Source organism: Mustela nigripes, chromosome 12, assembly GCF_022355385.1.
Source record: "Mustela nigripes isolate SB6536 chromosome 12, MUSNIG.SB6536, whole genome shotgun sequence".
Lineage (NCBI taxonomy): Eukaryota > Metazoa > Chordata > Mammalia > Carnivora > Mustelidae > Mustela > Mustela nigripes.
In genome coordinates, this window is record NC_081568.1 from 75625179 (window position 1) to 75638476 (window position 13298).

Here is a 13298-nt window from a genome sequence, read left to right on the forward strand (position 1 = left end):
ACCACTAGGGAGGGAACTTTTTCAAGAGTTCCAGAAAAAATCCTGGAGGTGCTTCTCACTGGCCTGGTTTGGGTCATGTGTCCATCCTGACTCAACCACTGGAGCATCCTAGATGGATGGCTAGGTATGGGTGACATAACCACTCCTAGATCTGGGGTGGGGTTATCTACCTCCAACCGCATAGACTGGATTGGTTTCCCAAAGGAAATTACTAGCTAGGAGCTATTATGAAAAGAAAGGGGAATTGCTAGGGGCATTTGGGTGGCTCATTGGGTTAAGCCTCTGCCTTTAGCTCAGGTCATGATCTCAGGGTCCTGGGATGGAGCCCCACATCAGGCTCTCTGCTCAGCAGGGAGCCTGCTCCCCCATCTCTCTCTGCCTGCACTGCCTACTTGTGATCTCCCTCTCTCTGTCAAATAAATAAATAAAATCTTAAAAAAAAGGGGGGGGGAATTGCTATTGCATATGCAAAATAAAAGATGCAGACTATAAGGATTTCCAGTGTCACCTTCATCAAGGACCTGAAGATACTGTAGGTCATCTTGCGCATTAGAATCATAGGGGAATTGTTTTGCTCTGGCTGGGTTTGGGAGATGTGCTCTTGGGGTCTGGACAGCAGCCCAGGGACAGAAGGAGGATTCTAGGATGAGGAACTGACTCAGTTCTGGCACTCACAAGCTCAGAAAAATTGTGACTCAGTTGTTCTAAGGTTAAAACATTTTTCTTGGGACGCCTGGGTGGCTCAGTTGGTTAAGCAGCTGCCTTCGGCTCAGGTCATGATCCCAGCGTCCTGGGATCGAGTCCCATGTCCCACATATCGGGCTCCTTGCTCAGCAGGGAGCCTGCTTCTCCCTCTGCCTCTGCCTGCCTCTCTGTCTGCCTGTGCTCGCTGCTTTCTCCCTCACTCTCTGATAAATAAGTAAAATCTTTAAAAAAAAAAAAAAAAACATTTTTCTTTTTTCTTTTTTTTTTAGAGTTCCACAGGTGACTCTGTTATATCAGCAAGGTTGAAAAATTCTGCTCTGGGAAATGATGTTCTACCGCAGCAAGATTCAGATTAGCTCTTCAGGACAATGTCCCCTGTGTTAGAATTGGAATCTTTCTCCCTCTCTGTACAACTTTTCTGAAAAGGGTCACTGGAGTTTGCTCAGAGGCTGAAGATGGGTGGGTGAATTGTGGGTGACCCCAAGGGTCAAAAGCCCCTGAAAATAACAATAGCCACTATTTATTGAATGGCAACCGCAAGGCAGGCACTGTGCTTTGGGACTTTAGAGACTCAGTCCCTGTAAGTTTCAGTTTTTTCACAAACAATCCTTCCATGTGGGTATCATTAACATAAGCTCCATTTTACAGTTGAAGAGAGATTTGAAAAGCCTGGCCAAGGTACCCCACCAGGGAGTGGCAAAATGGGCATTGAGACACAAGACCATCTGATCCTGACTAGCAGGAGGCCTCAGAGAGGTGCATCACTCATGCCCCTAATGAAAAACTGGGGTAGAGGGTGGGAGTGGGTCCCCCAACCCCCTAGGTTTTGGGTTGGGGAACTCAGAGCACAGAGATAGGGTTCATTGCGGGATTCCTTAAATAGATTTTTATGAGAAAGTGAGTGTGTGTGTGTGTGTGTGTGTGTGTGTGTGTGTGTTTAAGAAATATAGGCGGATGAAGCCCCAGAGAGCTATGCACCCCCTTCAATTAAACCCCCTGACTCCGACCTGTTTGGGTTCAGAGACCCCAGCCCCGCCCCCTTCTGTCCCGGTGTCCTCAGCACCCTCCTTTCACATACATACTTTCTGCTTTCTTTTTAAATTCAGAAAAACAGCACCTCCCCTGGATTCAGAGCTAGAGCAAGAACCTTCCTCTCTCGGAATCTCTATTTACTTTGGGGTGCGCACTTGAATGCTGGGGGTGGTAATGGCACCGAGAGGGCTTCCCCGTTCACGTCCGGCTCCCAGGAGACCTGCAGAAATCGTTCCCGCCTACTCCCCCCCCGGCCCCCCTCCACCACCGCCCTTAGCCTGGCTCCGGGAGGGGAGTGTTATCCCGCCCAGAGTCTGGGCGCCTCGGCGGTGGCGGCTCCCCAGGGACTGCAGGGAGAGCCCAGGCTGCGGCGCCTGCTCAGTTCGTGTTCACTGCGTCTAAGGCTCCCCCTCCCTGGCTCCGAGCCCAGCACAGGAGCAGGGAGGGGGAGCAGGAAGGCGGCGGAAGAGCCCACTCCGCCCGGGGCCCGGGGAACCGAGCTGAAGAGGGGACCTCCAGGGGGCAGCACCAGGCCGCTAAGCAGGTCCTCTCTATGCCAGCGTAGGGGTCTCCAGACAGCCCATAGGGAAGCCCACTTTTAAGACTGCCGCACTGCCCGCCCCACCTACATTTGTTCTGGATAAATGTGGGAAAATCTCCAGCCACCACAAGGACCACGAGCTCCTGCCTGAGAAGCAGGTGGCCCACCACAACGCAAAGGGACGTCGGGGATGATCTAGCGATTATTTCCTATCCTCAGTTTCCCCAAAGACATCTGGAAAGCCATAGTATCATTGGTCAAGGCCGGAGGGTCAACGCTCCGCCTCTCCTGGGCGGCCTCTGCCCCGGCCAGCCCAGTCACTCCTCCCCTTAGCTCCCGCCCGGCTCCCACGGTCCCAGAGCTGGGCGGGAGGTCCCTGGATGACGGTGGCAGAACCCTTGCCCGACTCGCCCTCGCCCCCGCCCCTGGCCCGGGCTTCCCCAGTCCAGTCCTCGCCCGGGAGCCGCCTGAGCCGCGGTGCGCCTAGCTCTACGCGCCCCGAGACCTCCACCTGGGCGTCCCCAGCTCTTGCGCACGTTCGGGCTCCCAGCTTGGAACCAGGGAGGTGGGAGGGTGCCAGGGAGCAGCAAGCAACGACCCGGAAATGCCATATAAGGAGCAGGAAGGATCCCCCGCCGGAACAACCCTTATTTGGGCAGCACCTTATTTGGAACGGCCTGATATGGCCCGGCCACTTCCGGCTCCGGGAGGAGGGAGGAAGGCGGAGGGAAGAGGCGGGGGTAACGCTGGGAACTCCGGAGCAGCCTGGGTCCGGGAGTCCTCAGCTGAGGCTTGGGTACTAAGCTCTCGAGGCCTGGGCGCCCAGGGTGCGGGAGTCGCCTCGGGGGCCAGAGTGCTGGACGGCGGTGCCCACAGCTCTGGGATAGGGGGCTTCACGTCACTCCGGGTCCTCCCGGCCGGTCTTGCCATATTAGGGCTTCCTGCTTCCCATATATGGCCATGTACGTCACGACGGAGGCTGGCCCGTGGCGTTCCAGACCCTTCAAATAGAGGCGGATCCGGGGAGTCGCGAGAGATCCCAGCGCGCAGAACTTGTGGAGCCGCCGCCGCCAGCTACCGTCGCCGCCAGCTTCCGCCGCCGCAGGACCGGCCCCTGCCCCAGCCTCGGTAGCAGCGCAGCGTCCACACCGGCCGGCGGCGAGGGCGAGCCTGGAGGCCCCACCTGCTCTCGCCACAGTGTCCCTCGCGTCCCGCATGTGACCCGGCCAGGCCCCCCGAGAGTGTGTCCCCCGCAGCCACGGCTCCGGGCTGCGCCCGCCCGCCCCAACACCAGCTCTCCAGCCCGCCCGTCCGGGATGGCCGCAGCCAAGGCCGAGATGCAGCTGATGTCCCCGCTGCAGATCTCCGACCCGTTCGGCTCCTTTCCTCACTCGCCCACCATGGACAACTATCCCAAGCTGGAGGAGATGATGCTGCTGAGCAACGGGGCTCCCCAGTTCCTCGGTGCCGCCGGGGCCTCGGAGGGCAGCGGCGGTAACAGCAGCAGCAGCAGCAGCAGCAGCAGCGGGGGCGGTGGAGGTGGAGGGGGCGGCAGCAGCGGTAGCAGCAGCGGCGCCTTCAACCCTCAGGGGGAGGCGGGCGAGCAGCCCTACGAGCACCTGACCGCAGGTAAGCGGTGGCCTACGCCGAGGATTAGCCCCTTCGCCACCATCCTGGCGAGCAGTCCTTCCCCACCGCCTTGCAGCGCCCTCTTCACCGCAGCAGCAGTGTTCTGGACCTCAGGGATGCAAGTGGGATTTCCCTTCCCTTCCTCAGGGTCATGTGTTAGAGGGATGCCTGGGGACATCCACCCTCACCCTCACCCGCCTGGTCCCTAGCGGTGCGCAGAGGAGCTAGCTTCTGTTTTGGATGGAGAGCTCGGGATGCGTGGGTGGGTGGAGGGGGGAGGGCTTGTTTTGAAAAGCAGAGCTGCGCCCCCCTTTCTCCAGACAGGCTTGCTTTGCCAGCCGCCTGTCCCCAAGGAAGGGCCGCGATCCGTGCCCAGGGATGTCCTGGCAGCTGGGGGTAGGGGGCGCGCACTAGCCGCGGCGGAAGGGGTGCTGGCGGGAATCCCTCCGTGGCGCAGCCGCCGCTGCGGAGCGCTGGGAGCTGCAGTGGAGGGGGATTCTCCGTATTTGCGTCAGCTGTTGTTCAAATGGGCTCTGCCGCTGGAGCGGATCCAGGAACATTGCAATCTGCTGCTATCAATTATTAACCAGCTCAGGAGTCAATGGTAGCCAGCCCGACCTCTTGCCTGGCAGCTCGGGTCCTTCTCGTCCTCCAGTAATTGCTCTCCAGTAACCAGGCCTCCCCCTTCTCTCTCTTCTGCCAGAGTCTTTTCCTGATATCTCTCTGAATAACGAGAAGGTTCTGGTGGAGACAAGTTACCCCAGCCAAACCACCCGGCTGCCCCCCATCACTTATACTGGACGCTTCTCTCTGGAGCCTGCACCCAACAGTGGCAACACCTTGTGGCCTGAGCCCCTCTTCAGCCTGGTCAGCGGCCTCGTGAGCATGACCAACCCACCGGCCACCTCATCTTCAGCACCATCTCCGGCAGCGTCCTCCTCCTCCTCTGCCTCTCAGAGCCCACCCCTGAGTTGTGCAGTCCAGTCCAGTGACAGCAGCCCCATTTACTCAGCGGCACCAACGTTCCCCACACCTAACACTGACATCTTCCCTGAGCCACAAAGCCAGGCCTTTCCCGGCTCTGCGGGCACCGCGCTCCAGTACCCGCCTCCTGCCTACCCTGCTGCCAAGGGTGGCTTCCAAGTCCCCATGATCCCTGACTATCTGTTTCCACAACAGCAGGGGGACCTGGGCTTGGGCACCCCAGACCAGAAGCCCTTCCAGGGCCTGGAGAGCCGTACCCAGCAGCCTTCACTCACTCCACTGTCTACCATCAAGGCCTTTGCCACACAGTCGGGCTCCCAGGACTTGAAGGCCCTCAACACCACCTACCAGTCCCAACTCATCAAACCCAGCCGCATGCGCAAGTACCCCAACCGGCCCAGCAAGACACCCCCTCATGAACGCCCGTATGCGTGCCCGGTGGAGTCCTGTGACCGCCGTTTCTCCCGCTCTGATGAGCTCACCCGCCACATTCGCATCCATACCGGCCAGAAGCCCTTCCAGTGTCGCATCTGCATGCGCAACTTTAGCCGCAGTGACCATCTCACCACCCACATCCGCACCCACACAGGCGAGAAGCCCTTCGCCTGCGACATCTGTGGGAGAAAGTTTGCCAGGAGCGATGAACGCAAGAGGCATACCAAGATCCACTTAAGGCAGAAGGACAAAAAAGCAGACAAAGGTGTTGTGGCCTCTTCTGCCGCCACCTCCCTCTCTTCTTACCCCTCCCAGGTGGCTACCTCCTACACATCCCCAGTTACTACCTCTTACCCATCCCCAGCCACCACCTCATATCCATCCCCTGTGCCCACCTCCTACTCCTCTCCTGGGTCCTCAACCTACCCATCCCCTGTGCACAGCGGCTTCCCCTCACCCTCAGTGGCCACCACATACTCCTCTGTTCCCCCTGCTTTCCCGGCTCAAGTCAGCAGCTTCCCTTCCTCAGCTGTCACCAACTCCTTCAGCGCCTCCACAGGGCTTTCGGACATGACGACAACCTTTTCTCCCAGGACAATTGAAATTTGCTAAAGGGAAAGGGGAAAGAAGGGAAAGGGGAGAAAAAGAAACACAAGAGACTTAACCTTAACGGCCAGGAGGAGGAGATGGCCACAGGAGGGGGTTCCTCTTAAGTGAAACGGAGGTTCTCAGAGCCAAATCCTCCCCCTCTACTCCACCCCAAGGTTGGCGTGGAAGGTCTGTTGGCCTGCAGTCCTTTCTGCCCACTTGTCCTTCCTCCCCAATACCTATGCCCTTTGACTTCAGCTGCCTGAAACAGCCATGTCCAAGTTCTTCACCTCTATCCAAAGAACTTGATTTGCATGGATTTTGGATATATCATTTCAGTATCATCTCCATCGTATGCCTGACCCCCCTGCTCCCTTCAATGCTAGAAAATCAAGTTGGCAAAAATGGGGTTGGGGCCTCTCAGAGCCCAGCCCTGCATCCTTGTACAGTGTCTGTGCCATGGATTTTGTTTTTCTTGGGGTACTCTTGATGTGAAGATAATTTGCATATTCTATTGTATTATTTGGAGTTAGGTCCTCACTTTGGGGGGCGGGGGGAAGAAAAGCCAAGCAAACCAACGGTGATCCTTTATTTTGTGATGATGCTGTGACGATTAAGTTTGAAGCTTTTTTTGAAACAGCAGTCCTTGGTATTAATCAGAGCATGTGTCAGAGTGACGTTCCGTTAACCTTTTTGTAAATATTGCCCGACTGTACTCTCACATGTGACAAAATATGGTTTGGTTTTTCTTCCTTTTTTTGAAAGTGTTCCTTCCTTTTCGTCCTTTTGGTTTAAAAAGTTTCACGTCTTGGTGCCTTTTGTGTGATGCGCCTTGCTGACAGCCTGACATGTGCAATTGTGAGGGATATGCTTACCTCTAGCCTTAAGGGGGGCAGGGAGTGATGATTCGGGGGAGGCTTTGGGAGCAAAATAAGAAAGAGGGCTGAGCTAAGCCTCGGTCTTCCAGAATGTAAGAAAACAAAATCTAAAACAAAATCTGAACTCTCAAAAGTCTATTTTTTTAACTGAAGATGTAAATTTATAAATATATTCAGGAGTTGGAATGTTGTAGTTACCTACTGAGTAGGCGGCGATTTTTGTATGTTATGAACATGCAGTTCATTATTTTGTGGTTTTATTTTACTTTGTACTTGTGTTTGCTTAAACAAAGTGACTGGCTTATAAACACATTGAATGCGCTTTATTGCCCATGGGATATGTGGTGTATATCCTTCAGAAAAATTAAAAGGAAAATAAAATAGCTGCGGTTGGGTGCGTGTTTCCTGGGCTGGGGTGGGGGCCCTTTTGCTTTTTTTTTTTTTAATTTATTTATTGAGCGAGGAAGAAGAGAGAACGTGGGGGGAGGGGCAGGGAAAGAGTTTTTAAGATTTTATTTATTTATTTGACAGAGACTCAGTGAGAGGAAGCTCAAGGGGGGTGGGTAATAAGAAAGGGAGAAGCAGGCTTCCCGCTGAGCGGAGCCGGATGCAATGCCACAATGCCAGGCTCAGGGCCCCAGGTTAACGACTGAGCCACCCAGGCACCCCAGGGAAGGTGAGTCTTAAGCAGAGCCCCCTGGGAGGCTCCACATGGGGCTGGAGCCAGGGTTTGAGTTGGGGCTCTGTCTCACCATGGGAGAACAGGACCTAAGCTGAAATGGACAGTCAGTCGCTTTGCCAACTGTGCCCACAGGACCCAACTTTTTCCATCTTTATTGAAGGCTTTGAAGGGCTTTTACTGAGAAAGGGAAATTTTTTTTTTTAAGTTTATTTATTTTTTAAATTTTATTCATTTATTTGACAGAGAGACCACAAGGAGGCAGAGAGGCAGGCAGAGAGAGAGGGAGACGCAGGCTCCTCCCCGAGCAGAGAGCCCGAAGCGGGGCTCGATCCCAGGACCCTGACACCATGACCTGAGCTGAAGGCAGAGGCTTAACCCACTGAGCCACCCAGGTGCTCCTTAAATTTATTTTTTAAGATCTTATTTTTAAGTAATCTCTGTACCCAATATGGGACTTGAATTCACAGCCAGAAGATCCAAGAGTCACATGCTCTACTGACTGAGCCAACCAGGCACCCCCATTCAGAGTCATGCCTGCTGTGTGTCACTTGAGTGAATTCTTTGAGAACTGTGTCTGGGTCTCTTCTTGATACTGGGCTTCAGTCAGGGTGGATTGCAGCCTTATCTCGGTTAATTAAAGCTAAAGAAGGCCAGAGGCAGAAGTGGAACAGGAATGCCCAGGGGCCGTGCTATTCTCTTAGCCCCAAATGTTTGGCTGGCCTGCCCCTCCTTCTCTACCCAGGGCTGGAGAAAGCCATGTTCTTGGGAATCCCTGCTATAAACATTTGGGAGAGATGAAGGATGGGCACAAGAGCTTTGGGAAATAGTAACAAGGCTAGAGCTGACTCAGCCTCTCCTTCCCATCTTCCATGGCCCCAGAAACCTGAAGGTGTCAAAGAAGCCTAGAAGAGGTGAGGGCCAGTTCTCAAGCCAAGAATCCTTCCAGGAAGAAATCTCATTATGTGCCAGCTGGAGCTGTGATCCTTGGCAGCTTCCAGGAATACAGGGCAGAGTGGGCAGGAGGTTGGCTTGGTATTTAAGGTTCCCATCCAGACCAAGTTTGTCCCCATTGTGTAGGAGGCCTGAGGTGCTGGGTTCCCCAGCCCCAGCTCCCTGATGGTGCATACTCATGGCTGGAGCAATTCATGGGGCTTATTAGCATCTGTCTGCTCTGTGAGAGGCCTTGAGCTGGTCACAACAATGCAGATTGTTGGTTGAGGAGACAGAGACATAAGCCAAATATTGTAACATAGTGTTATGTTATATAATGTGGACAAGTGTAGGACTCTGAGATGGACAAGGACATCCAACCCGCTCAGAAGCTTAGGAAAAGTGGAAAAACTGAATTGGGAATGGTAAGTAGGAGTCAGTTCAATTGACTTGCTTTGTCTGTGAGCCAGGGAGGGTGTTGGTGACTGCCTGGGTGGGTGAATGGATAGACTATTGAATGCAAGCACTACCTTCAACCCTGATTTGAGCCTTTAATGAATTGCTCTGACATTACCATCCATTGGTCATTTGGGTGAAATAGATTTGATGTTCTGGAATTCCCAAGCCTTGGCTCCTCTCTCAACGTCTGATCCTCCCAGTCAAGGACAGGGAAGTATCTTCTATACCCAGTATGGCTATCAGGCCTTGTGTGGGGTTGACGTCTAACCTGCTCCACTCCTACCACTGAGGGTCTTCCAGGTTACCCATGGAAAATGCTTCTGGAGCCAGGGCAATTCCAGCAATCTCCTAGCATTAGCCCAATTCTTTCTTTTCTTTTCTAGCCTTCAACTACCAACGCTGTTGGTCTCTGCCCTTGCCCATGATATCAGACTCCTCAGCCTGGAACAGGAGGAACCAAACCACCTTCCATAGCTAAGGGCACATCCCTGTGAGATCCCGGCAAAATTGCCAGTCCTGATGAGACAATATTTGTATTGACACACCTTTTCCCAGCCCCACCTACCCCTTCCCATCTCACTCTGGGCCCAGAAACACAAGTCCGTGCCTGTTACACATTCTTAATAATTCCTTACCACAGACTACCAAGGCGGGCAGTGGGGGAGGGGCTGCAAGGGGGAGGGAGAACATGGCAAGAATAAAGTATGAAAGAAGGGGCAAAAAGATTCTGTTCCTCTAAAGCAGAAAATCTCCATGTTATTATTACGATGCATCAGAATCAGATTACCAGGCCCCCTTCCTAGGGCATCTTATTCTTGAGGTCTGGGATGGGGACCTGGAACTGGTCTTCTTAACAACCACACCCAGAAATTCTGATGTAGATAGCTTGTTGAGAAATTCTGCCAAGATTGCTAGCTAGTATTTATTAGTCCTATCACCAGGGTTCCTTTGGATTCTGCCACTAGAAACTCAAGTTTCTCTGCACAGCTGAAATAGAGCAAGACTCAAAAATTGTCCCATTTTATGGTCTTATAGTATTTAAAAAAAAAAAAAAAGGAAAGTGTTCATTTTAACTCCTGTTCCTGTGAGGGAAATCTAAAACCAAGGGCATAGGGCCGTGCTGATAAAAGCTCTATCATCATCAAGGCTGAGGTTTAGGAAGGGACCCAGATAGTGTTGAACAATTGACTGTTACCTGGGGGCATTGTCCAGGGCCTCAGGGATGTGGAGGACTGAGGACGTGGGGTGGGAGAGCCAAGGGGGCAGGGAAACCCAGCCAGCCAAAGCTAGGATTAGATTCTGAAGAAAAAGAAGAAGCAGGTTTTAAGGACCCTTGGTAGTCTTCTTCCTAGTACCTGAGAGATACTCTTCTCTCTAGAATTTTAAGAATGTTGAGCCTCATCTTTTTGGAAAGATTCTAAGCACTCAGAAAGACATAGCATAGCCTGGTTGTCAGGCTGGGTTTTAGGTGTGCTTCTTTTTTATTTCCCTCCGAAGATTTTATTTATTTATTTGACACAGATCACAAGTAGGCAGAGAGGCAGGCAGAGGGAGAGGGGGAAGCAGGCTCCCCACCGAGCAGAGAGCCCCAAGCGGGCCGATCCCAGGACCCTGAGATCACGACCCGAGCCGAAGGCAGAAGCTCAACCCACTGAGCCACCCAGACGCCCCTAAGGTGTGCTTCTTTCTACCTCCCCCTTCTTGGAACCTCCAACCCAGAAGAAATGGAGTCAGGAATGGGTACTATAGGATCAGAGGTAGTTTCTGCAATGTCCTCTTCTCTCCCCATTCCTGCTCTTTTCCTTGGTTCAGCCACACTTGGTGTAGTTTGAGAGGGGAAGACTGAGCAGAGTGATATCTCGGTGGTCCTAAGGGAAATGAGGCAAAGTCTAAAAGGATCAGGTGTTGAGCAAATAAGGTTTCAACATTTTACTCGTAAGCCTCCAGGTGCTAATAAGATTTTTTGCACCCAAATAGTAAATTTAGCTCTCTACTGTAGTGATTTTTCTTCCCATCTCTTTTTTCCATTACCAGAACCTAGGAAAGCCTTATGAGGCAAAGCTTACTGGAGAAGTTTTCTTAGGTCCAATCAGCAGCCTGGCTCCTCATTTGCAAGAAAATCTATTTCATCTCTCTTTTCAGGAGATCTCTCCAGCCCATTCTCCTCAGTGCTCGGGTTGTTTATTATTATTATTATACCTTTACAGAGGGGCAATTGATACAGAATAAACTGTACAATTTGATGAGTCTTGATATATGTGTTCACAGGTAAAACTGTGACCCACATTAAGATAATAAACATATCCGTCCCTGCCCAAACTTTCCTTGTACACCTTTGCTTTCCTTCTTCCGTTCCTGTCCCTGCGGCAACCACTGATCTGCTTTCTCTTGCTGTATGGATCAGTTTGCACTTTCTGCTTTCTGGAGTTTCATATAAATTTAATACTTCAATATGTACTCCTTTTGGTCTGGTTCTTTCTTTTTTTTTTTTTCTCCTTTTTATTTCTGAGGGGTATTTCACTCTATGGCTATAGCACAATTTGTTCACCCTTTCACCTGTGGATGGATGTTGGGGTTCGTTTCCTTTGGGATTATTATAAATAAAGCTGCTATGAACATTTGAGAACAAGTCTTCCTGTGGATGTGTTCCCATATGCTCCAAAGGGCACCCCCCCCCATTCTGGGCCCTATTTTCCCACCATGTCCCCATTTACTCACCTCCCTCTTGTTAGAAACGATAATCACCCATCTTCCCCCACACTCACACAGTTAGGGCCCAGCCTTTTAAGAGATCGGCTTCATTTATTTTTCCTCACATCGTGCTCGCTTCAGCAGCACATATACTAATTTTTCCTCACGTAAACAGAGCCAGCCCCTTCATCATTTTTATTGCTCTATTTCAAACTCCCTCCCACTTGTTTATACCTTCCTGGTAACGAAACATTCTAAGGCTAAGCGAGGTAAACTATTGTGACTTATTCAGGTTGGCAAATGTACATGGGTCCTTGGTGATACTTTTCTAAGGTACCCAGTAACGGGCGGGCTACATACTGATGAGGCACTTCAACCTCAGAGGAAGGGGCTAAGCTCAGATGGTGTGAGAGGCTGCCCTGGGATACTTTTCCTGAAAAGTTATCTGTCCACGTTATCTCTGTCTCCTGTGGGCTCTTCCCTGGATGGGTTTTCTGAAACACAGGCCCCACTCACTCGCTAGTTGTCCAAAAAAACTTACTCTTCTGAATTCCCACCTCTCAGTTCTGAGGTAATGTTTTATTTTTCTGTTTTGTTTCTTTTTTGTTTTTAAGATTTGATTTATTTATTTGAGAGAGAGAGTGTGCACACAGGCCAGGGGAGAGGCAGAGGGAGAGGGAGAAGCAGACTCTCTACTGAGTAGGGAGCCCACTTAGGACTCCATTCCAGGACCTGGGGATCATGACCTAAGCCAAAGGCAGAGTCAAAGGCATATGCTTAACCAACTGAGCCACCCAGGCACCTCAGTTCTGAGGTAATGAAACTACAGCTTCTCTCTCTCTTCTTTGGGCCCAGGGAACTGCAGAGCAGCCTGAGAGTGGAGAGGACAGCTGAGGCTCTGTGGTCTCAGCTGTGATAATCTGGCACTTTTGCCTGCCTGGGTATATGTCGGGGTTGGGGTGAGGAGAGATGGCTTTACTTATTTTAGAAAATTATCCTTAACAGTTATCCTTCAGACAGGCAATAACAAGTGTTGGTGAGAAAATGGAAAAATTGGAACCCTGATACCTTGCAGGTGGACATGTAAAAAGGTACCACTTTAGTAAACAGTTTAGTTTTTTCTTTTTCAGCAGGGGGAGTAGGAGAGAGAGAAGCTGGCTTCCCATTGAACACAAGCAGGGAGAGTGGGAGAGAGAGAAGCAGGCTTCCCACGGAGCAGGGAGCCCTATGGGGGGCTCAATACCAGGACCCCTGGGATCATGACCTGAGCTGAAGGCAGATGTTTAACGACTGAGCCACCCAGGCATCCCAGTTGTTTCTTATAAAGTTAAACATACGTTCATCGTAGGACCCAGCAATTCCATTCCTGAGTATGTCCTCAGGACAAATGAAAGCACTTTTGTACAAAGATATGAATATGAATGTTCATAGCAACATTATTCATAATAGCCCCAAAGTGGAAATAATCCACATGCATATTCAACCAGTGAATGGATAAACAAGATATGGAATATCCAAACAATGAAATACCATTCTGCAATATGTGTGCTTTAACATAGATAAACCTAAAAAACATTATGATTAAACATGTTTGGTGCACACTGTAAAATTTAAACATTATGATTAAAAATGTCTGGTGCACACTGTATGATTGCATTTTTGTGAAATGTCCAGAAAAAGTGAATCTACAGAGGCAACAAATTAGTAGACCCTGGGTTAAGGGGAGGTATTGACTGCAAATCAG

The 13298-nt window shown here is 51.3% G+C and overlaps 1 protein-coding gene across 1 annotated transcript; it reads left to right on the top strand.

The window, feature by feature from the left end:
• Positions 1–3590: 3590 nt before the first annotated feature.
• Positions 3591–7175, top strand: EGR1 (early growth response 1). Its single transcript, XM_059417666.1, has 2 exons — positions 3591–3907; positions 4611–7175. Exons 1-2 carry the CDS (start codon positions 3595–3597, stop codon positions 5936–5938), a joined length of 1641 nt encoding a protein of 546 aa, XP_059273649.1. The 5' UTR covers positions 3591–3594; the 3' UTR covers positions 5939–7175.
• Positions 7176–13298: the final 6123 nt, after the last annotated feature.